This window comes from Rhincodon typus, chromosome 46 (genome assembly GCF_021869965.1).
Source record: "Rhincodon typus isolate 14 chromosome 46, sRhiTyp1.1, whole genome shotgun sequence".
Taxonomy (NCBI): Eukaryota; Metazoa; Chordata; class Chondrichthyes; order Orectolobiformes; family Rhincodontidae; genus Rhincodon; species Rhincodon typus.
This window is the reverse complement of record NC_063377.1, coordinates 10,259,784-10,287,151: the sequence shown is the minus strand read 5'-3', so window position 1 is coordinate 10,287,151 and position 27,368 is coordinate 10,259,784. Positions and strand designations below refer to the sequence as shown.

The following is a 27,368-nucleotide window of genomic DNA, read 5'->3' as shown; positions in this document are numbered from 1 at the left end:
TTAGATCACATGGCTTTCATGGAGAGCTTGCCAATTGGATACAAAATTGGCTTGATGGTAGGAGACAGAGGGTGATGGTGGAGGATTTTTTTTGGACTGGAGGCCTATGACCAGTCTGTAAAGATCAGTGACAACAAGGTGCAGAGCTGGATGAACACAGCAGGACCACGCAGCATCATAGGAACAGATGCTCCTTGGCCTGCTGTGTTCATCCAGCTCTGCACCTTGTTGTCTCGGATTCTCCAGCATCTGCAGTTCCTACTATCTCTGTAAAGATCAGTGTTGGGTCGAATTCCGTTTGTCATTTCTATAAATGTTTTGATGAGAATTTAGGAGGCATGGTTAGTAAGTTGGCAGATGACACCAAAATTGGTGGTTTGGTAGACAGTGAAGAAGGTTATCTAAGATTTCAAAGGGATCTTGATCAATTGGGCCAATGGGCTGAGGAGTGGCAGATAGGGTTTAATTTGGATAAATACGAGGTGTTGCATTTTGGTAAAATGAACAAGGACGGGATTTATGCAGTTAATGGTAGAGCCCTGAGTAGCGTCATTGAACAGAGAGACCTAGGGGTTTAGGTACATAGTTCGTTGAAAGTTGCATCACAGGTAGACAGGGTGGCTGAGAAGGTGTTTAGCATGCTTGCCTTCATTGCTCAGACCATTGAGTATAGGAATTAGGATGTCATGTTGAGGTTGTACAGGATGTTGGTCATAGAGTCATACAGCATAGATACAGACTCTTTGGTCCATCTTGTCCATTCCAACCAGATTTCCCAAACTAAACTAGTCACATTTGCTAATTTGCTAATAAAACAGGCAAGGAGAATATGGTGACAGGAGTACCAAACAGCTTTTTGAGAAGCTAACTGCAATCTGAACAGATGAATTCGTATTGGGCACCCCTAACTTCACTAAACCGTTTATTTGACAATAGAAAAGGGAACTCTGGGATTACTACTGGACCTTAAACATTTTTATGTTTATCAGGACCACAAAGAAATTCTAATACACACAGATGTGATGAAAAGTGTACAATTTATGTATATTGAAATATAATTTTTACAGTTTAGAATTCAAACTAGTAGCATACTGGTGTTGGTTACTTTTCTGAAGGGTTTTTAAAAAAAATATCTGAGAGTCCTTTCAGAAACAGTGGCCTAATCCAGAGAGCAGGTGACTGCAACTCCCCTGGAATGTTAATGGAAGATTATTTATACTGTGAGGTTTGTGAGAGGGCATGTAAACATGGAAGGCATTGGCTTTCTTCTGGTTTAGAATAATCAAAGATTGATTTTATTTTAGTAATCCCAGCGATTGAAAGGTGCTATGGCAGTTTTGGAGAGATGTCACCGGGGACACAATATAGTTTTTTTTCTCTAAGGGCAGGAAAGAAAATTAGCTTGGTGTAAAAGTTTTAATAATCTGTAAACCTCCAGACAAACACTTCTGGTCTGGAAGTTTCACGAGTAAAACTTTTACAGATTGATAAAGTGAAAGCTTTCAGTTTCATGAATATTCATGCAAGAAAATTTTAAAGTTCACAGGACAGAACAGTGGAGAAGCATTTAAATCAAAAGAAGGATGATTTGAGTGGATTTGAATCATTGTGAAGGGATAGTGTTAGAGAATAGATTAGACTTTCAATGGTGTTCTATATTTAGATGGCTTTTTTATTTTAACAAGAAAATAGAAGTTTATTACATAAAGAAAATCTGCTGTCTCATAGAATTATAGAATCCCCGCAGTGCAGATAGAGCCCATTCAGTCGATCGAGTCTGCATCAACCCTCCGAAGAGCATCCCACCCAAGGCCCATTCCTACACCCTTTCTCCGTAACCTCACATTAAGAATGACTAATCCACCAAGCCTTCACATTTCTGGACACTATGAGGCAATTTAGCTTGGCCAAGCCACTTAACCTGCACTTCTTTGGACCATGGGAGATAACTGGAGCACCCAGAGGAAACCCACGCAGACACAGGGAGAGCATGCAAACTCCACATAGACAGTCACCAAGACTGGTATCAAACCCAGGTCCCTGGCCCTATGAGGCAGTGCTAACCGCTGAGCTACCATGCCGCCTGTCTCATTTGCCTCTGTTTCAGTGAATGATCGCCACCATTAAATAAATCTACTGAGCTACATTTCATTCTGGGGTCTGACTTATCCAGTAGTAACATCAGACAGGTTCATGACACAAACCATATTAGCTTGGCGTTTGCAGAGAAATTTAAAAGTAAAATGCTAGACTGTTTCAATGGAATTTGATAATTCAGCCTTTTAAGAATTGTTCATATTGCTGGAAATGATATCATTTCGGATACATAATCAAAAATATAATGATGCTGGAATAAATATGGTCTTCAATTACCATGGCAGTTACATTCCTAAAAATCACTGCATTAAGTGAAACTGTGTTATTTGGAACACATGTTCCCATAGAAACCCATGTATATGTTCTGGTTACATTTCTATAATGTCAAACAAGTACAGAAAATAAGCATAATGTAAATATGAAACATCAAAATAGACACAAAACTATGTAAAAAGAATATATTTTAATGTTTGTTGTCTCATATACAAGCATGCTTACCTGGAGGTGGAAGGGTGTGAATCTGCAGCTCTGAAAGTTGAATGTTGAGGATCATCAGACAGCCTTCTGCTGCTGTGGAGAAGGAGGGTTGAGTGGCCTTAGGGACTGTTTTTAAAACTTTATCCAGCTTTAATTGGGTTGCTGACTTCTTTTGCTCTTTGTACATTTCCCAGTAGCAATGAATTGCGTCATTTACAAGTCTCACCAGCTTGCAGCTTCGTTCTCGATCTGGGTGATCCTCATCAAAAATATGCAATGCTGACTAAACCAACTGGAATGCTTCTACTAACTTCTTGATGTTAGCAACTTTGGAGGAGCAATGACTTCAGATTCATCCACGTCACTGTATTTTTTTCATCTGCTGCAGCTCCACATTTGGAGAACTCACTATTGTCAACTTTCAGAGCTTCCACAATAGCTTTCTTTTTCATCAAACCCAGCTGTCTTTGCCAATTCTGATTTGTTTCAGAAATGTTCTCTTTGATTATGAACTCATAAAAATCATTTGCGCATCCAGGCCAAATTTTCTTCCACACACCATTCATACACAATTACAAACCTTTGGTCCAACTTTCACCAATGATATCAATGGCTTTCTTAATATTGAAAGAATAATGAAATTCACTGATTGAGGGCTTATCGTCACCATCCCAGATCAGCTTGGCAATTGTATTCCTTACTGTCATAGTGGCTGAATAAGTGAAGTGGTGTTAGGTGGCATGAACAGGGCTTTATTTCCTTGGAGAGATCAACAAAGTTTGGAGGGTGAGCCAGTGAATTATCCAGCAGCGGAAGATTATTGAAGTCCAAATTTTGTTGAGCACATTAAACTCTCAGTTGAGAATAAATATCCTTGAAATAATCAACAAAAAATCATTGCAGTCATCCAGGCTGATTTGATGGAGCAGCATTTCATGGGAAAATAGGCCTTTAAATACCCTTTTAAAGCCCTTGGATAGTGGTACAGAATCATTGGCCTCAAATTGTAGTCTCCTGCAACACTTCTTCCAAAGAGCAAGATGCTACCTTAAATCCTGATGAAGTCTTCTCCTCAGCAATTACGTAAGTCCTCAAAGGCTTTCTTTTCCAATATTATCCTGTTTTGTCCGTGTTACACACCTGCTTAGGGCTACAATAGATGGAGATGTTGCTCAGGCAGGCAATGATCAAAACAAACTGAATGAACAGTGACTTGCCCAGGAATGCTGAGGCTTGGTATGCACTTATTCCTACATACTGTTCAGAGTCGGGTAAAAACCATGTTATCAAGAATCAGGCACACAGTATTGCAATGATGGATAGTGGAGTACAAACTGTGTTACAGCAAAAACATGTTAATCAAAACTGCATTAATGGAGGACTAAATTGTAGTTTGGAGATTTAGGAAGGTGACCATAAACTGTACAGATTTTGTATGATGAGTGAACAAAGAACAAATGACAAATGGACAACTGAGGCAAGAAATGGGTTTTATGGCCTGTAATTGCTGGACAGACTGATTTTGAGGCAATTCCCAGCAAAAGCCTCTTAACTAAAGTTTCTGTTTCAATTGTTAACTTCTTCTAAACTCTGAAAGGGTGTATAGATAACTTCTAAATAGAGCCTTAGTTGTTAACCATCTTAACCACTTGTTTAAAGAATAACTTTGTTTCTAATAAACAAAATATTTTTGAGATAATTGAAGAGATCTGGTGAAAGTCTCTTCATCTGGATTATAGTAGCAAAGAGAAACAAATTGACCATTCTGTTGATTACTTATAGTTTTGGTGATTAGAGTCATAGAGATACAAAGCACGGAAACAGACCCTTCAGTCCAACTCAGCCATGCTGACCAGATATCCTAAATTAATCTAGTCCCATTTGCCAGCATTTGGCCCATATCCCTCTAAACCCTTCCTATTCATATACCCATCCAGATGCCTTTTAAATGTTGTAATTGTACCAGCCTTCACCACTTCTTCTGGCAGCTCATTCCACACCCGTACCACCTCTGCATGAAAATGTTGCCCCATAGGTCTTTTAAATCTTTTCCCTCTCACCTTAAACCTATGCCCTCTACTTTTGGACTCTCCCATCCTAGGAAAAAGACCTTGACTCTTCCTCCTATCCATGCCCCTCAAGCTTTTATAAACCTCTATAAGGTCACCCCTCAGCCTTCGATGCTGCAAGGAAAATAGTCCCAGCCTATTCAGCCCTTCCCTGGAGCTCAAACCCTCCAACCCTGGCAACATCTTTGTAAATCTTTTCTGAATCATTTCTAGTTTCACAACATCCTTCCTATAAGAGATTACTTTTGGTTTGTTTCATGGAGTTGGACATAATTACCAGCACGCTCTAAATTTTAGAGTTATAATTCTGTATATGTAAAAATACTTCAAATTTATTTAGTTACTTGAATTTATACTTCCCAGGTGTTGTTCTGGGAGTCTCTGGCTAATTAGTTCCGGCTTGCACAACTGGTGTCTTTTGCAGCTGAGGTTTTTAAAGCTGGTAGGCTTTTGCACATACGAACACTTTTTTTTCACTGTTGTTCCTTACAAGGAACGTACTCGTCACATTATTCTGAATTTTCCACTTAATGTTGTGATGAAAGATGTGTGATTTCTATATGATATTGTTTTAAGAGTTTGGATTTCAAATATTGGCATATGGGCTTTGGTCTATTTTTGTGAAGGGGGTTAAAATGCATTTGGTCAGAGAGACCTGTGGGGTTACAACAGGAGAGAAAAAAAAAGCATTGAGTTTAGCGAATCTAAGATGCGTAAGTTTTTAAAAATCTAGTTCAAAAGCTTTTGGGCCGTTAGATGGAGGCCTGACTAGCAATTACAGTCTCTGGTAGATAAGGATACTGGTCTTTGCATTTAAGAAAAGACATAACTCAGAGAAACACCTGCTGTGTTCATCCAGCTCTACACCTTGTTATCTCAGATTCTCCAGCATCGGCAGTTCCTGCTATCTCTCAGTGAAAGAGTGTTGTTTGTGAAAGTTCCAGACCAGGAGTATTTGATTAGAACACTGCAGGTTATTTAAAGACTGAGGAAATATAACCTCTCAACTGTGTGAGAGGTCAACGAAAAGGTCTCTCAACTAATGGGACCAGAACTGAGAAGAAACAGTTAAGTGAAATTGACAGATTTTACAGGGAAGGAAAATTCCCCTGGATTTTTGAATAACTGTAAAGTGATAGTTTTGGGAAATAAATGGGATTTTGTTTTGCCATGTGTTTTGAAATCTTTCAAACTGCATTATGTTTAGATAGATTGGTCTATCTTATTTTGATTTATTTTGTGTAATAAACTTCTGTTTTATTGCTGTAACCAAGTCTGCAATCATGTGTGTTTGTTTCAATGCAAGACTGCCACATTTTAAAAAAAAATCTATCGAGCCAATTTCAGGCTGGGAGTAGTAACATTAGGTAAGTTAATGCAAGAGACACTGTGGACTTAGACCTTCCAGAAAACCTATAACACTGTCTTTGTTGTCGGTCAATACCACAAAACTGTTGTGAACAGCAGGAGGAATTCTTAATCTGATTCGTCATTCCATTTCAATAAATCACAAGGGTTAATGGATTGCTGTCTAGATACTTTGATGTCCAAGAAATTTTTTCAGAATCCTGCAGCAGCTTCATGATGTGACTGCAACTGTCTTGAGAGGGAGATCTGAAATAGTTGTGTCCAGTGTCAAGCAAGGTTATTTGATAAAGTCATAGAGTTGTACGGCACAGAAAGAGAACCTTTGGTCCACTTTATCTGTGGCGACCAGATATCCTAAATTAATCTAGTCCCATTTGCCAGCATTTGGCTACATCCCTCTAAACCCTTCCTATCCATTCCCCAAAGTATTTTCAATCTAGCTGAAAGTGGTTATTCTCTTCATGAAAAAGCAGCTGGTGTGATTGTTGAATACCATCTGAATAGAAAGCTGTTTAAATTCAGTTGCTTCCATGTTAAAACTAAACCAACTATAGATACACATGATCTACAGTACTTGGATGACTGCAGTATTGTTAGACCCTCTCTGCACTTGATTTTTAAGTAATTATAATCTCTTCAATTCTGCATAAGAGACCCAGCCAGTCTTTGAATGTTGTTAAAACAAAACTGGTAACAACTGAGATCAGGTCAGTCAAATATTCTACCTCCTATATATTCTGAAGGAGGGACTCTGGAATAAGTTGAGCTCTTTCCTCATTTTGGCACCCACCTCTGTCGAAAAGTCCCAACTGACGAGATCCAACACTGGATCAGCTGTGCCAACTTAGCCTTTTACAAACTGCGCCAGTGAATATTTGACAACAAAGACCTCTGCAACTCAACAGAGCAGCATACAAAGCGGGTATTGTCACCACACACCTGTATTGCAGTGAGACCTGGACTTCGTATCACCAAAAAGCACTACAGAAATTTCACCAGCAACGCCTCCTTGGACACACTGGGTGAACCACTAAACAAACATTACAGTTCTTCTTGAAGCCAGCTCTGCATGCATTCAAGCAAAACTCAAGCAAAAACCAGGTTCAATGAACTGGACACTGTCTGGGAGGCTGGGTCCCATTTTCTCAACTTTTTCAGCGTTCCAGGGTGGACAAAGAAAACATTGCAGAGGCTCTCTGAAGCTTTCCCTAAAGCATGACAGAATTGGCATTAATGGCTGCAAAGTGCTCACCACAAAATTATTCAGAATGGTGACAACGTGTCCGTCAAGTTGCAGCATGCTTTGAGTCTAAAGTTAATGATGAGGCAGGAAAGGAAGCAAATCCTACACTTTGGATTCATAACCTCATGGGATGCCCTGCGCCGTGTGCCCAAGGATTTGTGGGCAGTGAATTGGCCACTTCAGTCACATGAAGACCCACACAGTCTTGAGTAGACATCATTCTGGAACTGAGAGGCTGCTGATGATAATGTGACAGTCTGAGAGTAAGTTATGCCAGGATTGGGAGTGCGAAATAGTACATTTTTATTGGGGTACTGTGGATTTACATTGATCTCAGGTATTCCTGGCAGGTACAACATCAGAATCTGATCCCACCTCCACCATAGACCTAATCACTCCACCAGCCCTGCTATGGTATACGGAATCTGACTTATTTGGTCACGTGAAGACCCATGGTGAAAACTGTCAACCTAGCATAGACATCATCCTTGAATCAAGGGACAGTGATGAGTTCTGGCTTCATGATTACTAGTCTAGTAGCATAACCACTATGCAACCAACAACTAATCAACCCTGAGGAGGGAAGTGAATTAAGGGCAGTTTTTTGTGCCAATGTCTGGGAGAAACTGCAATAAAAAAGCCTCACTGTCAAATTATTTGAAAATATTGTTATTTGAAAATATTTAATATTCAGAATAAGGAGTCACCCATTTGAGGTAGAGGTGAGGAGGAATTTCTTCTCTCCCGAGGGGAATGAATCTGTGGAATTTTTTACTGCAGAGGGCTGTCAAGGCTGAGTCATTAAGAATATTCAAGACTAAGATTTAAAGATTTCTAATCAGTAAGGGAATTGAGGATTATAGGGAAAAGGCAGAAAAGTAGAATTGAGGATTACCAGATCAATCATAATCTCATTGAATAGCAGAGTAGAATGCCCTAATTCTGCCATTACATTTAATGGTCAAAAATGGACTTCAATAATGCATATCAATGATTCACAGGCTAGTCTTCCATTGCCTTAATCTTTATGAAAGCTTCAAGATGGGATATCTCAGTTATGCATTTTTTGGATTGATTAACATTGCTTAGCAGCAAGCGGCAACTGTAGAGGAAAGAACTTCCTTGGCACTCACTGGGAAAAGGACACTAGAAATGATTGAGGAACAGTTGCCAGTTGCCTGCCTTTGTAAAGTGTGTTTGGAGAAATGGGCTGGAAGTGTTGCATTACTTTGGAAACCTCATAAAGTATCTTCCTTCTGGTGCTGTATGTGAATCCTGCTTTAATACACATGGTACATGCAGTGGAATAGAATTTTTGGTAACCTTTCTGTGAATTTTTCTTCTCACAGTTGCCTTCTGTACCTACTAAACGGATTCTGATGCATCAGCCCACAGTCAAGGAGAGAGGTAAGAACTTGCCAACATGATAAATGCGGATGACAAAGGTGCGACCCGAGTATTCAACGTACATCAAATTTTGGAAGGACAAAAAGCTAAGAAAAGGTGTGGTGATCTCTGTTACTTCAGGATGACATTAGTAAAATAGCGAGAGATATCCTAGTTCTAAAAATCAAGATGTAAAATCAGTTTTGGATACAGATAAGAAGTAACAAGGTAAGAAGTCACTTGTATGGGTAGTTTATAGATCCCCAAATAGTAATTACACTATGTTGGAGCATACAGGAAGAAATAAATGGGGTTTGTAAGCATGGTACTGCAATAATCATGGATCGTTTTAAACTACAGACAGATTGGTTGAAACAGCTTAGCAAAGGTAGCTGAAGGATGAGTTCAACGTGTTTTTTTTGCTAATTTCCTAGAGCAGCATATTTTAGCCACGCATGCTATTCTGGGCCTGCTAATGTTCAGTGAGACGGGATTAATTAATGACCATATGGTAAAGGAGCCCCTAGGTAGTTGTGCTCTTAACATGACTGAATTTCACATTTGGTTTGAGGGAGTGAAGGGTGTGTCAATGACTAGTGTTTTAAACTTAAATAAAGACAATTACAAGGGTATGAAGACAGAGCTAGCTACAATGAATTGGGAAATTAGGTAAATGGGTAAGCCATTAAAAATACAGTGACAGACATTTAAGGAGATATTTCATAACACCCAAAGATATATTCCAACGCAAAATAAAGACTTAAGGAGAAGGATATATCATTCGTGACTAAGAAAGTTAAAGACAATGTCAAATTAAAAGAAAGTGCGCACAATTCTGCAAAGATTATTGGTAGGTCAGAAAATTGGACAGAATGAAGTTGTTGACTTGTTTGCCAAGCTGGCTTATTTTTGTTCAGAAGTTATGTCACCATGTTAGGTAACATCATCAGTGAGGCCTCCAATGAAGCAATGTTGTTCTACTCTGCTTGGAATTTATACTGTCTGGTCCGTTATGGTGAGTAGTGTCATTTCTGGTTTTGATCTGTATGGGTTTTTACGTGGGGTCCAATTCTATATGTTTGTTGATTGCATTATGGGTTGAGAACCATGCCTCTAGGAATTCCCGTGCATGCCTATGTTTGGCTTGGGCTACTATGGTTACGTTGTCCCAGTTAAACTGATGGCCTTCAAAGCCTGAGTGCACTGATATTAAGGAAAGTTTGTTGTGCTGTTTTGCTGCTAGCTGATATTGATGTATTCTGTTGGTTAGTTTCCTTCCTGTCTATCCGATGTAATGTTTGTGGCAGTTGTTGCATGGTATTTTGTAAACCACATTGGTTCTGTATGTTCTGGGAATGGAGTCTTTAATCCTTGTGAGTGTTTGTCATAGAGTGGCTGTGGGCTTGTGTGCCACCATGATTCCTAATGGTCTTAGGAGTCTTGTTGTCAGTTCTGAGATGGTCTTGATATAGGGCAGTGTGGCCAATGTGTTAGGGTGTACTGTGTCCTCCTGTTGTTGTCTGTTTAGTAGGCATCTGCAGATGAGTTGCGGGGATATCCGTTCATAGCGAGGATTTTGTATAGGTGCTCTTCCTGTTTTCTGCGAAGTTCTGGAGTGCTACAGTGTGTCCTGGCCCGTTTAAATAGTGTCCTAATGCATCTTTGTTTGTGGACGTTGAGGTGGCTACTCTGGAAGTTGAGGATTTGATCAGTGTAGGTTGCTTTTCTGTATACTGAGGTTTGGAACTCCCCGTTAGTCATACGCTCAACTCTGATGCCCACAAATTGAAGTGGATTGTTGTTTTCATTACATCGGACAGACAGGAAGGAAACTAGCCATCAGAATACATGAACATCAGCTAGCAGCAAAACGGCATGACAAACTTTCCTTAATATCAATACACTTGGACAATGAAGGCCATCAGTTTAACTGGGGCAACATAACTATAGTAGCCCAAGCCAAACATACACACGGAAGGAATTCCTAGTGGCATGGTCCTCAACCAGATATGCAATCAATAAACATATAGAATTGGACCCCATATAGATAACCTGTAGAGATCAAAACTGAAGAAAACAGATTTTTGTTTGGAACTGGGATGATGAGATCTTCTTGAAGCAGGTGGGGGCTTCATATCATAGTGAGGACAGGTTAAAGATGTCTGTGAATACTCCTGCCAGCTGGTCCGCACAGGATCTGAGTGCATGGCTGAGGACTCCATCCAGTCACTTTCCATGGGTTCACTCTCATGAAGGCCAATCTGAGGTCTGCTGCCATCACCATGGTTACAGGTGCATCCAAGGCTTTTGGGAGAGGTGACATCGTTTCACTGACCTTCTTGTTCAAAGTGAGTGTAGAATGCATTGAGCTCATCAGGTAGGAATGTACCGTCACCCACAATTCTGTTCGACTTTGCTTGTAGCCCGTTATGTTGTGTAAGCCTTGCCACAAGTGACGGGTGTATGTCTCAAGCTTAGTCTGAGTCTCAAGCTTAGTTTGGTATTGCCTCTTTGCGTCGCTAATGGCCTAAGAAGATCATACCTGGGTTTCTTGCATAAATCGGGGTTGCCCGATTTCAGTAGGGAGTGGATCTCTCAGTTCATCCATGGTTTCCAGTTGGGGAACATTCGGAATAACTTCGTTGGCATGCAGTCTTCTACACACTTTCTAATGAAGTCTGTGATGGTAGTGGCATACTTGTTTAGGTTGGCCACTGAGTTTCTGAAAACAGACCAGCCCACTAACTCTAAGCAGTCCAGTGGACTACAGTGCATTACTCTCTGTATTGGGTGCTCATGCTTCAATGTCTGCTTGTAAGCCAGGAGGAGGAACACAGCATTGTGATCTGATTTTTCAAACTGCGGACAGGATTTGGGCGGCGTTGGGGCAGGGGGGTGGGGTTCCTGTGTTTGTGTGTGGAGCAGTTGGCCTCCACACACTTCTGCGCCAATAAGTTCCACAGATTCACCAACTCTGGATGAAGAAATTCCTCCTCATTTCAGTCCTAAAGAGTCATCCCGTCACCCTGAGGTGAAATTTTCAGAACACCCTTCCAGTCACAGCTGATAATATCAGACTTAGGACATTGAAGGATCTGGGCTTGGCAAAACTGAAACAGCTGGTGGTAACGGGGGAAACCAAAGGGCCATAACAACCAGAATTGAAACGTTACAAGCTCAGCAGGTCTGGCAGCATCTGCGAAGGGGAAAACAGAGTTAACGTTTTGTGTCCGGTGACCCTTCCTCAGAACTCTGCTTGGGGAGAGTGAAACAGTGAGAGACACAGTTTACTTCAGGAAACAAAATTTTGTGTAGGAACCATGGGAATGGCCCTACATGGATAAGAGGCATGGTCGATGCGAGGTCAGGTTCAATGACGTATGAAGTTTGGGTAGGTGCGACAGTCCTGACCAAGCACATGGACCAATGTGAAAGCTGCAGTTTTACAAACAGTGCGGGAGCAAAATGTACCCAGCTCCTGAACCGCCTTTTCGACTGTGCCAGAACCTGTGGCTCTCTCTGTCCGTCAAGCGTTGAAGATACCTCGGAATCTTAGATGGACACAGTGGATGTTGCTACCTCAATGCCTTTGTCGCCTGAAGAAGAGAATGAATTTCTTATGAGATGTTCTGGGCGCAAGAGGCAAGCTACTGTGCGTTATATGCCGCCCGTATCAGAGGCTGAATTGGAGGAATCTGAAACACCCCAGGAGGATCTACAAAATAAAAGAACCAGCCTATGTCCTTGGACTCAGAGGGGGAGGGATATAGTGATTGTAATGAGGTCCGCCAGGTGAACCTCATAGAGTCTGAGTTCCCTGATTGAGGCTGTTAATGTGGTCCAATCAGGGAGCTCTGGCTGACAGATAAGAACAGGAATGTCAGACTGAGAGCTGACTCTGACAGAGTTGGATCAGTGTCAAGGACTTTCCATATGTAAATAAAGGTGACTTGGTGATGAGATACCGGCCCCTGTGGAGTTCTACCAGGGCTGCTATGGTATTTAGCAGCCTTCTGTTCGGCACTTTATCAAAGGCCTTCTGGAAATCCAAACAGATCATGTCCACTGGCTCGCCTTTGTCTACCTTGCTTGTTACTTCCTCAAAGGATTCCAACAGATTTGTCAGGCATGACCTCCCCTTAACAAAGCCATACTGACTCAGCCCTATTTTATCATGCACTTCCAAGTACTCCGCTATCTCATCCTAAATAAATGACTCTAAAATCTTACCAACAACCAAAGTCAGGCTTACTGGCTATTAATTTTCTGTCTTCTGCCTCCCTCCCTTCTTAAACAAGCATTCTACCTTTGCCATTTTTCAGTCCTCTTGCACCTTCCCTGACTCCAGTGATTCCTGAAAGATCACCAATTCTTCCACAATTTTGTCAGCTTTCTCCTTCAGAATTCCAGGTATAATCCATCTGGTAATGGGTGATTTATCCACCTTCAGACCTTTCAGCTTCCCCAGCACCTTCTCCTTAGTGATGACCACTACAGACACTCCTGTCCCCTGACTGTCTTGAAGTTCTGGTCTTCCCTGGTGTCTTCCGCTGTGAAAACTGATGCAAAGTACCTATTCAATTCTTCTGCTATTTTTTTGTCCCACATTACTACTTCTCCAGCCTCACTTTCCAGAGGTCCAATATCCACTCTTGCCACTCTCTTACACTTTATGTATCTTAGATCTTAGGCTGTAGATGTCATATACATGGACTTCAGTAAGGCGTTTGATAAGGCTGATGGAGAAAGTGAAGTTGCATGGCGTCCAGGGTGTACTAGCTAGCTGGATAGAGAACTGGCTGGGCAACAGGAGACAGAGTTGTAGTGGAAGGGAGTTTCTCAAAATGGAGAACTGTGACCAGTGGTGTTCCATAGGGATCCGTGTTGGGACCACTGTTGTTTGTGATATACATAAATGATCTGGAGGAAGGCATAGATGGTCTGATTAGCAAGCTTGCAGATGACACTAAGATTGGTAGAGTAGCAGATAGTGAAGGAGACTGTCGGAGAATGCAGCAGAATATAGATAGATTGGAGAGTTGGGCGAAGAAATGGCAGATGGAGTTCAATCCAGGCAAATGCGAGGTGATGCATTTTGGAAGATCCAATTCAAGAGCGAACTACATGGTAAATGGAAAAGCCCTGGGGAAAATTGATGCACAGAGAGATCTGGGTGTTCAGGTCCATTGTACCCTGAAGGTCGCTACGCAGGTCGATAGAGTGGTCAAGAAGGTATACGGCATGCTTTCATTCATCGGATGGGTTTTTGAGTACAAGAGTTAGCAGGCCATGTTGCAGTCGTATAGGACTTTGGTTCGACCACATTTGGAGTACTGCGTACAGTTCAGGTCGCCACATTACCAAAAGGATGTGGATGCTTTGGAGAGGGTGCAGAGGAGGTTCACCAGGATGTTGCCTGGTATGGAGGGTGCTAGCTATAAAGAGAGGTTGAGTAGATTAGGATTATTTACATTAGAAAGACGGAGGTTGAGAGGGACCTGATTGAGGTCTACAAAATCATGAGCGGTATAGACAGGGTGGATAGCATGAAGCTTTTTCCCAGAGTGGGGGGCTCAATTACTAGGGGATCACGGTTTCAAGGTGAGGGGGGAAAAGTTTAAGGGAGATATGCGTGGAAAGTTCTTTACACAGAGGGTGGTGGGTGCCTGGAACGCATTGCCAGCGGAGGTGGTAGAGGCGGGCACGATAGCGTCATTTAAGATGTATCTAGACAGATACATGAATGGGCAGGGAGCAGAGGGATACAGATCCTTGGAAAATAGGCGACAGGTTTAGATAGAGGATCTGGATCGGCGCAGGCTTGGAGGGCCGAAGGGCCTGTTCTTATGCTGTAATTTTCTTTGTTCTTTGTTAAAAAAACTTGCAATCTTATTTTATATCACTAGCTAGCTTACCGTCCTAATTCATGTTCTCCCCCAGTTATTGCTTTTTTAAGCTATCCTGTGCTTATTTTTAAAGGCTTCCCAATAATCTTCACATTATATGCTTTTTCCTTTGCTTTTATGCTGCCCCGAGCTTCTCTTGTCAGCCAAAGTTGCTTTGCCCTCCCCTTAGTATGTCACTTTTCCTTGTGATGAATTCCTGCTGTGCCTCCAGAATTACCTTTCTGAATTACCCCCAGAAACCCCTGCCATTGCTGCTCCACTGTCTTCCTGTAAGGCTCCCCTTCCAATCAAATTTGACCAACTGCCCCCTCATGTCCTTGGACAGCAAACTTTTTATTAACCAGCAACTTTGGGACCAGGAGTGTACCAGTTGGTCAAATATTCCAGTTGATCAAGACATAATCAATATTAAAACACAACATTAAGTAGTAGAAGTGTAATGCAAAGGGTATACATATCACAGTTATACTTTATTTACAGCATAAATCACATAAATAATGACACAACTATGCCTTATATAAAACTTCCGGCAGTAAGCCTCCTTACTCACACCTTCAACTGATCACTCAGACATCACAGAGATCATGATGATACAGTAAATGTCTGGTAATTTTAGGTAAATAATTTTTGCCAGTTTAAGAGTACCGGTTCATAAGGTCTTAGTTAAAACAAAGTTGACTGTAATTACCTTTACTCAATTGTAATACCATTACATCTGATTCCAGCTTTTCCCTTTCAAGTTGCAGGATGAATCCTATCACATTATGGTCATTGCCCCCTACGGGTTCCTTCACCTTAAGCCCCCTAATCCAGTCTGCCTCATTACATATCATCAAATCCAGAATTGCCTGTTCCCTAGTAGACGCTGCCACAAGCTGCTCCAAAAATCCATTTCGTAGACATTCCATGAGTTCGTTTTCTTGGGACCTGCTACCAACCTGATTTTCCCAGTCCAGCTGCATATTGAAAACCCCATGATTACTGTAATAGAAAAGGCATGTAAGAAAGGCACTGTCTCCTGATTTATTTTCGGCCCCACATCCTGACTTTTCCTAGAGGCCCTGTACATAACTCCCAACACGGTCTTTTTTCCTTTGCAGTTCCTCAATTCTGCTCTCACAGTTTCTACAGTTTCCAGCCCTGGAATATATCACTTCTATACCACTATATCACTTCTTGCTATCAGTTTAGTTTAATTTCTTACTAACAAGGCAGCCCTGTCCTCTCAGCTTGTTATTTTGATAGGACCCATATCCTTGGATATTTAGTCCCCATCCCTGAGCCCCTTGCAGCCAGGTCTCTGTGATACCCACAACATCATACCCACCAATTTCAATATATGCTGCAAAGCTCATTTATCTTGTTCTGTACATTGTTTGCATTTAACACCTCAGTCCTGAGTTGACCACCTTCCGTCTCATTGTCTCCCCCTTTTCTTCTGTGTCTGAATGTAGATTCCTGACCCTTTCCATACTCTGTCCTATTACTTGTTATGAAAATATTAATAACCTCTCCTGAGTCCTCTCCATTCTTTAATTAGTTTAAAGTCTTTGTTACAAAAGAGGATTGGTTAGCTATCAGGAAGCAGATAGTGGAGATAAATGAGTCATTTTCAGGTTGGCAAGATGTAACTGTTGGAGTGCCACAGGAATGAGTGCTGGGCCTCATTTTTTAAAAATCTATAATCAAGTGAATTGAGTGAAGAGACCAAATGTATGGTAGGTAAATTTGCTGATGACACAAAAATAGATAGGAAGTTGTGAAGAGGTCATAGGGCGTCTGTAAAGAGAAATAGATTGGTTGTATCTGGAGAAAAAATAGACCAATTGTGTATAACATGAGAACTTATCCACTTTGACAGGAAGAATAGAAAACAACATTATTTAATGGAATAAGACTACAGAGAGATCTGGATGTACTTGTGCATGAATTACAAAATGATAGTCTGCAAGTATTACAGATTGGGAAGTAGAATATTAGAATAGAATAGAATATCCTTTATTGTCATGTGTACTCCATCGTAGAAGTACAGAGAAATGTTTTTACAATGTCTGCCTCTTATGGTACCATCTTAGGTACAAGTACCTAGGTATAAATCTTGGATACAAAAAAGGAATAAAAAGTAGTTGCATTACTTTACATGAGTTTGAAACATAAGTTAGAAATAAAAGATCTCTGAAGGATTGACATTACGGTAAAAAAAATTTCAGCACAGGGCCTCCGCACATGGTCTGATCACCTGCATCAGACACTAGTCCAACAGCTGTCTCCGCTCCATCATACTTGCACTCAGCTGCTCCAAAGCAAGTTCCAGGATTGCCTTCCCCACGTGCACCAGGATTCGCCTCGGAGCTAAGGGAAGAGAAGAAAAGGAGAAAAAGAGAAAACGAACAGGTGGAGCAGAGGAGCTCCAGCAGGACCATCTTACTCCACCACCATCTTGCCAAATGTTGTGACTGATTACCTAGGGAATTGAATATTAAAGGAGTGAAGTTTTTCTGCCGTTGCACAGGATGGCAGCAAGACCATATCCAGGATACTGTGTACAGTTTTGTGTTTAAGAAGTTCAGAGATGGTTCACTCAGCTGATTTCTGAGATGAAGTAATTACCTTATGCATCAAACAGATTGGGCCTGTATCCATTGGAGTTAAGAAGAATTAGAGGTGATTTTTTTGAACTTATAGAAGATCCTTAGGGAACTTGATGGGGAGTGAGGGGTGATGCTGAAAGAATATTTTACCTTGTGAGAGAGACTAGAATTACAGAGCGCAGTTTTAAAAATATGTGGTTTCCCATTTAAGATGAAGATGAGGAGAATTTCATTTTCTCAGAAAGCCACTTGTCTTTAGAATTCTCTTTCCCAGTGAGCAATGAAGGAAGGGGCAGGGTCAGGAAGGGTCTTTAAGGCTGAATTACATTGTTAATCAAGAATGAAGGAAGTGAAAGGCTACAGAGAGGCAGACAGGACATAAGAGTTGGGGGCCATCAGATCATCAATGATCTTATTAAATGATGGAGCAGCTCAAGGGGCCAAATGGCCTTCTGCTACTAATTTGTATGTTCCTATCTTTGCCTGTATTTTGGTTACTTACTTCATTATTTAGTCCCTCATGAAGTAATGGAGCTGCCTGGTCACAGTCATTGAAGTCTGGATTCTAGTACAGGATGATTATGGAAGGTGTACAGACATGTTGGCACTTAAAGCTCGCACTTCCGAGAGGATTGCTTGAGCAAACTTGGAATCATCCTTCAAATGGCCTACAACAAGACAGTTCTCCCATCTTTACAAAGTAAAGCCACTTCTATACTGAACCATCAAACACCAGATTAGAAATGTTTAGCTATTCCCTAAACTGTGTGCCACTGTGCCTCAACCTTCCACAAGCCTCTTTATTGAACGAATGTGCTGATTTGCTGTGTCAGTGATTTTGTTTTTGTTTTATCTAAGCTTCAGCAAGTGATCTGTGCAGGATTCTGGACACATTTGTACTGCAAAATTATATTTACAAGGAATTGGCTTGGGCTTCCCAAAATAACTTAATTTACAGACAGTGGAGACAGTAAACTTTCACTCAATTATTCTAGACTGGATTGAAAACTGGATTCCAGAGAAGAAGAGTAATATCTAATTCCAATGAACTATCAGCTTCCAATAACAGCTAAAAACTATTGCTGAGTCCGTTCATACATGAACTTGGAAGTCAATTTGGGATCTCAACTGAAAATTTAGAAAAAGAAAAAAGTCAGTGATCCAGATAAATTGATAACTCAACCCTCTGGCAAGTTCTGCAGCCAAATCCACCAAATTAACAAGACCCACAAGCCATTTCAGTGAATTAATTGCCTCAAAAACCCAATTCACATAATTAAGTCTCCTTAATCCAATTCATAAAATTAACTGGGCCCACAGTCCAATTCAGAAGACTGCATAAGCAGCATGTGAGTGATAGACAGAGCTAAGCGATCCCACAACCAACAGGTCAGATCTAAGCTCTACAGTTCTGCTGCGTCCAGTCTTGAACGGTGGTGGATAATTAAACAATGCGCTGGAGGAGGGGGCACCACAAATATCCCCACCCTCATTGATGGAAGAGACCAACACATCAGTTCAGAAGATCCGCAGCAATCTTTGCCAAGAAGTGCTAAGTAGGTGATCCATCTCGCCCTCCTCCACTGGTCCCCAGCAGCGCAGATGCCAATCTTCAGCCAATTTGATTCACTCTCCAGGTGTTATGAAGAAATGGTTGGAGGCACTGGATATTGCAAAGGCTATTGGTCCTGATAACATTCCAGCAATAGTACTGACAACTTGTACTCCAGAATTGCCATTCCCCTAGCCAAACTATTCCTGTACAGTTACAACACTGGCATCTACCCAACAACATGGAAAATTGGCTAGATTATCTCCTCTTTACAAAAAGTAGGACAAATCCAACCTGGTCAGTTACCAGAGTCAATAGATGTGAAGCTGGAAAACCGCAGGAGGTCAGATAGCATCTAAGGTGCAGGAAAGACAACGTTTCGGGTTGAAACCCTCCATCAGGACTGGGGAGGGAGAGGGGAGCCCAGAAATAAATAGAAGGATGGGGTGGGGCTGGGGGCTGTGTAGGTAGGATGGTGATAGGTGGATGCAGGTAGGGGCTTATTGTGATTGGTCAGTGGGAAGGGGGAGCGGATGGGTGAGTAGGAAGACTGACAGGTTAGGTCAGGTCAGGGAGGTAAGGAGGAGGGGGAGGGCTGGACATGGGGTAAGGCTAGGGGTGGAGGAAATTTGAAGCTGGTGAAGCCAATATTGAACCCCTTAGGCTGTAAGCTCCAAGGCAAAGTATCAGGTGTTCTTCCAGTTTACATTTGGCCCCACTCCGACAGTGTAGGTGGCCAACGATGGACATGTCGCCAGGGGAGTGGCAGGGGGAATTAAAATGGATGGCAACCAGAAGTTGGGGTTGGTTGGTGTGTACAGAGCACAGATTCTCTGCGAATTGGCCCCCAAGTCTGTGTTTGGTCTCCCTGGTATAGAGGAGATCGCAACGCGAGCAACGGATTCAATAGATCAAGTTGGATGAAGTGAATCTCTACTGGATCTGGAAGGATTGTTTGGGGCTTCGGCTGGAGGTGAGAGGGAGGATGTAGGGGCAGGTGTTGTACATCTTGCAGTTGCATGGAAAGGTACCCAGTGTGGTGGATGGGTTGGTGAGGAATGCAGAGCTGATGAGGGAGTCACGAATGAATGGTCCCTGTGGAAAGCAGACAGGGGTGGGGAAGGAAATATCTTTTTGGTGGTGGGGCCTGATTGTAGGTGGCGGAAATGTCAGAAGATGATGCATTGGATTCGGAGGTTGGTGGGGTGGTAAGTGGATTCAGGGGATTCTAGCCTAATGGATGTTGGGGAGGGTGTTTGAGGGCAGAAGTGCGGGAAATGGAGGAGATCAGTTGAGGGCATCCTTAATTACAGAGGAGGGGAAATTCCAGTCCATAAAGTAGGAGGATATCTGGGATACGCCTCATCCTGGGGGCAGATGCAAAGGAATTGAGATTTTGGGATAGCATTTTTATAGAAGGTGGATGAGAGGAGATGTAGTTGTGGGAGTCAGTGGGTTTGAAATGGATGTCAATGGTGAGTCGGTTTCCGGAGATGGAGACAGAGAGGTCCAGGAAAGGGAAGGAGGTGTCAGAAATGGTCCAGGTTAATTTGAGGGCGGAGTGGAAGGTGTTGGCGAAGTTGATGAATTGCTCAAGCTCCTCATGGGACCACAAGGCAGCACCAATGCAGTCATCAGTATATGATGTGGAGGTGCCAGTGTTGGACTGGGGTGGACAGTTTCTGTTGGACTGTAACCTGGTGTCGTGTGATTTCTGACATCATCAATATAGCAGAGAAAGAGGTGAGGGATGGTGCTGGTGTAGTTGTGGAAGAGGGACTGTTTCACGAATCCTACAAAGAGGCAGGCATAGCTTGGGCCCATGCAGGTGCCCATGGCACCTAACCGACTCACTACTGACATCCATTTCAACCCACTGACTCCCATAACTATATCGACTACCCTTCCTGTCACCCACACTCCTGTAAAAATGCTATCCCATACTCTTAATTCCTCCGCCCCTGTCTGCTTTCCGCAGGGACCGTTCATTCCGCGACTCCCTCATCAGCTCTACACTCCCCACCAACCCCTCCACCACACCCGGTACCTTTCCATGCAACTGCAAGATGTACAACACCTGCCCCTAACCTCCCCTCTCACCTCCAACCAAGGCCCCTTCCAGATCCGGCAGAGCTTCACCAGCACTTCATCAAACCTGATCTTTGAATCCATTGCTCCCGATGAGCAATGGATAGAATACAGAAACACTTGTAAGTCATTTAGCCCCTCAATTCGGTTCTACTTTTCAAAAAGTTTATAGTTGATCTGTATCCTATCTTTGTTTTTGTTCCATATCCTTTAACAACTCTTGTTTAATGGAGACAGTAATCAGTCAGTTGTCACAATGGAAAAGGAGGCCACAAGTATTGACACTGGGGAGGAAGACTGTGAAATGTTAGAAGAAATTAGCAGAGAAAGTGGAGGTACAAGTGGCTTTAGCAGCCTTAAAAGTGGATAAATCCACAGGCCGAATGATACATATCCAAGGTTGTTGAGGGAACCAAGGCAGGAAATAATCAGGGGTCCTGACAGTAATTTTTCCAATCCTCTCCGGTCACAAGTTAGGTGCCAGAGGGCTGGAGGACCACTAATGACCCATTATTACACACAAGAGGAAGCTTCTGTGGCTACATTTGTGCCCAGGTGCTTTAGAGATGGAGTACACCTTTAGAGGGATAGAATGTTTTATCTTCCCTTCCAACTCCGTTTTAATTTAGTCCCTCTATCCCTCATCTTTGATGGTCTGCAAACCAAAAACTCTCGTAATATTTAAGCAGTGTTTAAATATCTGTGTTTTGATAGGGCTATGGGCTCTGGATGGGCTGAATCATGCTGGGACCAGAGTCCTGGTGAATTGCATAACTAAGACTGTGGGTAGGACTTTAAACTAAATAGTGAGGGTAGATTCAGATGCATGGAAAATTATGGAAAAAGGTAAAGGAGAGGGAGGGCCCAGCAGAGGTTACTAAATTTTCCAGACCAAGTAATAAGACAGAGATTATGGAAAGGATTAGGGGTCTAACTTCAGGCACAGCAGATAAGGGGACAACTATAAGAAAGGGAGCAGTCAATGCAGGACTGAGGGTGTTGTATTTAAATGCACGCAGTATATGAAATAAGATGAATGAGCTTGAAACAAGGATTGAAATTGGCAGGTATGATGTTGTGGGTATCCTGGAGAAATGGCTACAAGGGGATCAGAGCTGGGAGCTAAATAGCCAAGTGTGTGAGTACTATCGACAGGACAAGCAGATTAGCAGGGGCTCGCAGGGTTGTCTTGTTAATATGAAATGAACTTAAATCAATGACAAGAAGTGATACAGAGTCAAAAGGCATAGAATCTATGTGGGTAGAGTTGAGGAACCACAATGGAAAAGTAGTTGGGAAGAAAATAAGTCGGAAGATAAAGAAGGCATGTAAGAAAGACACTATTACAATAGTCATGGTGGACTTCAATATGAAGGTGGACTGGGAAAGTCAAGTTGGTAGCAGATCCCAAGAAAAATCATTTGTGGAATGTCTACAAGATGGTTTCAGAGCAGCTTGTGGTAGAGCCCACAAGGGAGCAGGCAATTCTGGATTTGGTGATGTGTAATGAGGCAAACTTCATTGGGGAGCTTAAGGTGAAGGAACCTCTCGGGTTCAGTGACCATAATATGATAGAATTCACTCTGCAGTTTGAAAGGGAGAAGCTGGAATCAGATGTAACGGTATTACAATTGAGTAAAGGGAACTACAAAGGTATGAGGGAGGAGCTGGCCAGAATTGATTGGAAGGGGAGCCTAGCAGGGAAGTCAATGGAGAAGTAACGGCAGGGGTTTCTGGGGGTAATTCAGTATGCAGAAATTCATCCCAAGGAAGAAAAATCATATTTTGTTCTTTCACCTGACGAAGGGGTAGCTCTCTAAAAGCTTGTGATTTCAAATAAATCTGTTGGACTATAACATGGTGTTTAAAGTTTGAGAAGATTTGTATCTCAGGTTGTGGATGAGGTTGTAGACATGCTCACCGAGCCGGTGGGTTTGGTTGCAGATGTTTCGTCACCCTGCTAGGTAACATGGCCAGTGTGTCTCCGGTGAAGCATCGGTGTTCTCTCCCGCTTGTGCCTTGGTTTGTAGACAGGGTCTAACTCAATGTGTTTGTTGATGGAGTTCTGGTTGGAATAGTAGGCCTCCAGGAATTCCCTGGTGTGTCTCTGTTTGACTCGTGCTATTATGGATGTGTTGTCCCAGTCAATAATCGCACGAGCCAAACAGAGACACGTTACGGAATTTCTGGATGCCTGGTATTCCAACCGGAACTCCATCAACAAACACATTGAATTAGATCCCGTGTACAAACCACTGAGAAACAAAACCGGAGTAATACCAACCACCCCAGCAAACCGAGGCATATAAATAACAAGTGGGACAGAACACTGACACTTCGCCGGAGGCGCACTGACCATGTTACCTTGCAGGGTGACGAAACGTCTGAAATCAAACCCACCAGCTCAGCGAGCAAGTCTACAACCTTATAAGGTGGTGTTGTGTGACTCCTGACTTTGTTCACACCAGTCCAACAGCAACACCTCCACATCAAGAAGAAACCTACTAAGGGGAGGGCAAGGTAACCATGGCTGCCAAGGGAAGCCAGGGACAGCGTAAAAGCAAAAGAAAAAGCATATAATGTGGTGAAGATTAGTGGAAAGCTAGAGGATTGGGAAGCCTTTAAAAACCAACAGTGGATAACTAAAAAAGCTATAGGGGGCAAAATGAAATATAAGGCTAAGCTACATAGTAATATAATAGAAGATTGCAAGAATGGTTTTTAGATACATAAAGGAGAGGCAAGAGCGGACACTGGACCACTGGAAAATGAGGCTGGAGAAGTAGTAATGGGAAACAAAGAAATGATAGAGGAGGAATAGGTACTTTGCATCAGTTTTCGCAATGGAAGACACCAGAACGTCAAGAGAGTCAGGGGACAGAGGTGAGCATAGTGGCCATCACTCAAAAGATCTAAGGGGAAGCTGAAAGGTCTGAAGGTAGATATATCACCCTGACCAGATGGACTACACCCAGAGTTCTGAAGGAAATTGTAGAAGCATTGGTCATGATCTTTCACGAATCACTGGAGTCAGAGAGGGTCCCAGAGGACGGAAAAACGGCTGATGTAACACCATGTTTAAGAGGGGAAGGAGGCAGAAGACAGGAACGACAGGCTGGTTAGCCTGATCTCAGTCATTGGTAAAATTCTGAGTCCATTATTAATGATGAGATTACAGAATACTTGGAAGTGCATAGTAAAATAGGGTTGACTCAGCTCAGCTATGTCACAGGGAGGTCACGGCTGATAAATCTGTTAGAATTCTTTGAGGATATTCTTTGAGAGCGGCACGGTGGCTTAGTGGTTAGCACTGCTGCCTCATAGCGCCAAGGACCCAGCGTCAATTCCACTCACGGCAACTTACGGGGAGGTGATGGCCTAGTGGTATTATCGCTGGGCTGTTAATCCAGAGACCCAGATAACATTCTGGGGACCTGGGTTCAAATCTTGTCATGGCAGACGGTGGAATTTGAATTCAATAAATACCTGGAATTAAGAGTCTGATGATGACTGTGAATTCATTGCTGATTGTTGGAAAAACCAGTCTGGTTCACTAACATCCTTTAGGGAAGGAAACTGCCAGCCTAACCTGGTCTGGCCTACATGTGTCTCCAGACCCACAGCAATGTGGTTGACTCTTAACTGCCCTCTGGGCAATTAGGGATGGGCAATAAATGCTGCCCAGCCAGCGACACTCTCATCCTGGGAATGAATAAAGAAAAAAAAAACTGTCTGCCTGGGTTTCCTCTGGGTGCTCCATTTTCCTCCTGCAATCCAGAGATGTGTAGGTTAGGTGGATTAGCTATGGGAAATGTGGCGTTACAGGGATGAGGTAGTCGGGGTGAGTCTGGGTGGGATGCTCTTCAGAGGGTTGCTGCGGACTCAATGGGCCAAATGGCCTGCTTCCACACTGTAGGACTTCTGTTATTCTGAGATAATGAGCAAGTTAGACAAAGGAGAGCCAGTGAATATAATCTATCTGGATTTCCAGAAGGCCTTTGACAAGGTGCTACATAGAAGGCTGTTAAATAAGAGAAGAACCCATGGTGTTAGGGGCAAGGTACTGGCATGAATAAAGGATTGGTTGGCAGAAAGAAGACAGTGGGGATAAAGAGGACTTTTTCAGGATGGCAGCTGGTGACTACTAGAGTTCTGCAAGGGTCAGTGTTTGGTCCACAAATACTCACATTATATATTAAGGATCTGGATGAATGTAGTGAGGGTATTGTTGGTAGCTTTGCAGATGCACTTTGGTAGGAAGACGAGTCATTGACTAGTTTCTAAACTGGAAAAGGCGTCAGAAATTGGAAGTAAAAGAGAGTTGTTGTAGTTCAGGATTCTCTTCAGGTTAACATTCAGGTTCAGTTGGCAGTTAGGAAGGCAAGTGCAATGTTAGCGTTAATTTCAAGAGGGTTAGAGCACAGGTGGAAGCTCTAGTCAGACTGCATTTGGAAAGTTGTGAGCAGTTTTGTGCCTTATATCTATGAAGAGATCCTGGGGATGAATGGTTTGCCGTATGAGGAGTGGTTGAGAACTCCAGGTCTATACTCGATGGAGCTTAGAAAGATGAGAGAGGTTCTCACTTTAATTTACAGAATATTGAGCAGTGTGGATGGAGTGGACTGGAGAAAATGTTTCCATTAATAGGAGAGACTAGGACCCAAAAGGCACAGTCTCAGAGTGAAGGGAAAACCTTTTTAGAACTGAGATGAGGAGGAATTTCTTCAGCCAGGGGTGATTAATCTGTGAAACTCATTGCTGCAAAAGGCTGTGGAAGCTAAGTCGTTGCATGTATTTAAGGTTCTTGCTTAGTAAGGGGAATCAAGGATTCCATGGAGAAGACAGGAGAATGAAGTTGAGAAACATATCTGCCATGTTCGAAAGGTGGAGCAGATCCAATAGGCTGAATTGCCTAATTCTGCTCCTATATCTTATGGCCTTTTGGGTCAAATGCTGGAAAATAGGTTTAATGTAGTCAAATCTTTGTTGACCAATGTAGACGCATTGGGCTGAATGGCCTCATTCTGTGCTACAAATGTTCGGGTCTATGAATAAGGAAGTCTATCAAAATTAAAATTAACAACTGATCCAAGGATGCAATTTTCCTGAGTTGTGAAAGGCACCAAGTATTTTATTGAGTTAATTTGATGTGTTCATTAGTTTGGAAATAAAATTAGATTCACCTTTAGCTTGATCTAGAGGCAGAAAACTGAATCTGTATTTGTTTCTGATGCAGTTCCAAAAGATCTGAGACGCTTCAGTCGTGACAGTGGAACACTGGGTGATATAATTTTTGACTTTTACGTGAAAAATGCAACTATGCCATTGTATTTGGAAAATATGTTAGAAGACACTGGTGACTTGATGAATAACATAGCTAAGGAGGAACATTTGCAATCTATATTCGACCAATCTGAGCACAGTGATCCTTACGTTACCCAAAACAATGGCAATATGAATGGTGATAGTCTCCCTTATCTGAACATTGAAACTTTGGGCATAGATCTTGATCCGGTAGATTCAGCAGACTTCCATCATGCTTCATCTGATGTAGAACGAGAACTGCAGCTCTTTTACCAGATGTTTGAGGACTATTTGAGGTTTAAAGCTCACAGGTCACAAAAAGAAAGATCAGATATAAGGAACAAAATAGAAACAACCTGTGAAAAAATACTTAACAAGAAAGGATCAAAAGAGGTTTCTTGGAAAGAAAATCAAGTAGCTGTCACTAGAAAATCTGAAGGCATATCTAGTTACTCACCTGAACAAACTACGAATGGGTATTCTCAGACAGAAAAGTCAACAGCCCTGATTCAAAAGAACATTTCTAAGCAGGAGAAAGAATTTTCTTCATTTGAAAGTCTTGTTAAAACAATGCTTAATGCTTTTCCCAACCCTTCCAAAGAGTCTCCCATGCAGAAAAAAGAAACAGAATATATCCATAATCAATTGAAGCCAGGCTTTTCAATGAAAGAGTCAATCATAATTCAGAGTGTCGAGCACATTAATGATGCGATTCCAACAGCAAAGTTCTCCCAAACATTGTCAACCCTGACTAAGTCTACTGGAAACAGATCTCAGAAATTTGACTCGCATGCTCCAAGCACAGCACCTCAGAAAGATTACTTCTCCGTTTCAGCCAAAAGACCTCAGAAAAATGAATTCTCCATGTTGACCACAGTTTCCCAGCCAGAGAACCTTTACAAATCAAATACAGTTCCTCAGCAAGATACCTTCCTCATGTCAACCACAGAACCTCAGCACAACGGATTCTTCATGTCAAACACAGCTCCTCAACAAAATAATTTCTTTACATCAACCACAGAACCTCAGCACAATGAATTCTCTATGTCAACTACAATTCCTCAGAAAGGTAATTTCTCCATGTCAGCCCCTGTTCCTCAGAAAGGTAATTCCTCCATGTCAGCCCCTGTTCCTCAGAAAGGTAATTCCTCCATGTCAGCCCCTGTTCCTCAGAAAGGTCATTTCTCCATGTCAGCCCCTGTTCCTCAGAAAGGCAATTTCTCCATGTCAGTCTCAGTTCCTCAGAAAGGCAATTTCTCCACGTCAGCCCCTGTTCCTCAGAAAGGT

The 27,368-nt window shown here is 42.3% G+C and overlaps 1 protein-coding gene across 1 annotated transcript in view; it reads left to right on the top strand.

Moving 5' to 3' along the window:
* Positions 1 to 27,368, top strand: part of LOC125487868 (uncharacterized protein PB18E9.04c-like) — a 39,562-nt gene that overhangs the window by 9,465 nt on the left and 2,729 nt on the right. Inside the window, exons 2-3 of the mRNA XM_048620324.1 lie at positions 8,604 to 8,661; positions 26,014 to 27,366. Coding sequence (XP_048476281.1) covers positions 8,604 to 8,661; positions 26,014 to 27,366 — 1,411 coding nt within the window. The remainder of the gene's footprint in view (positions 1 to 8,603; positions 8,662 to 26,013; positions 27,367 to 27,368) is intronic.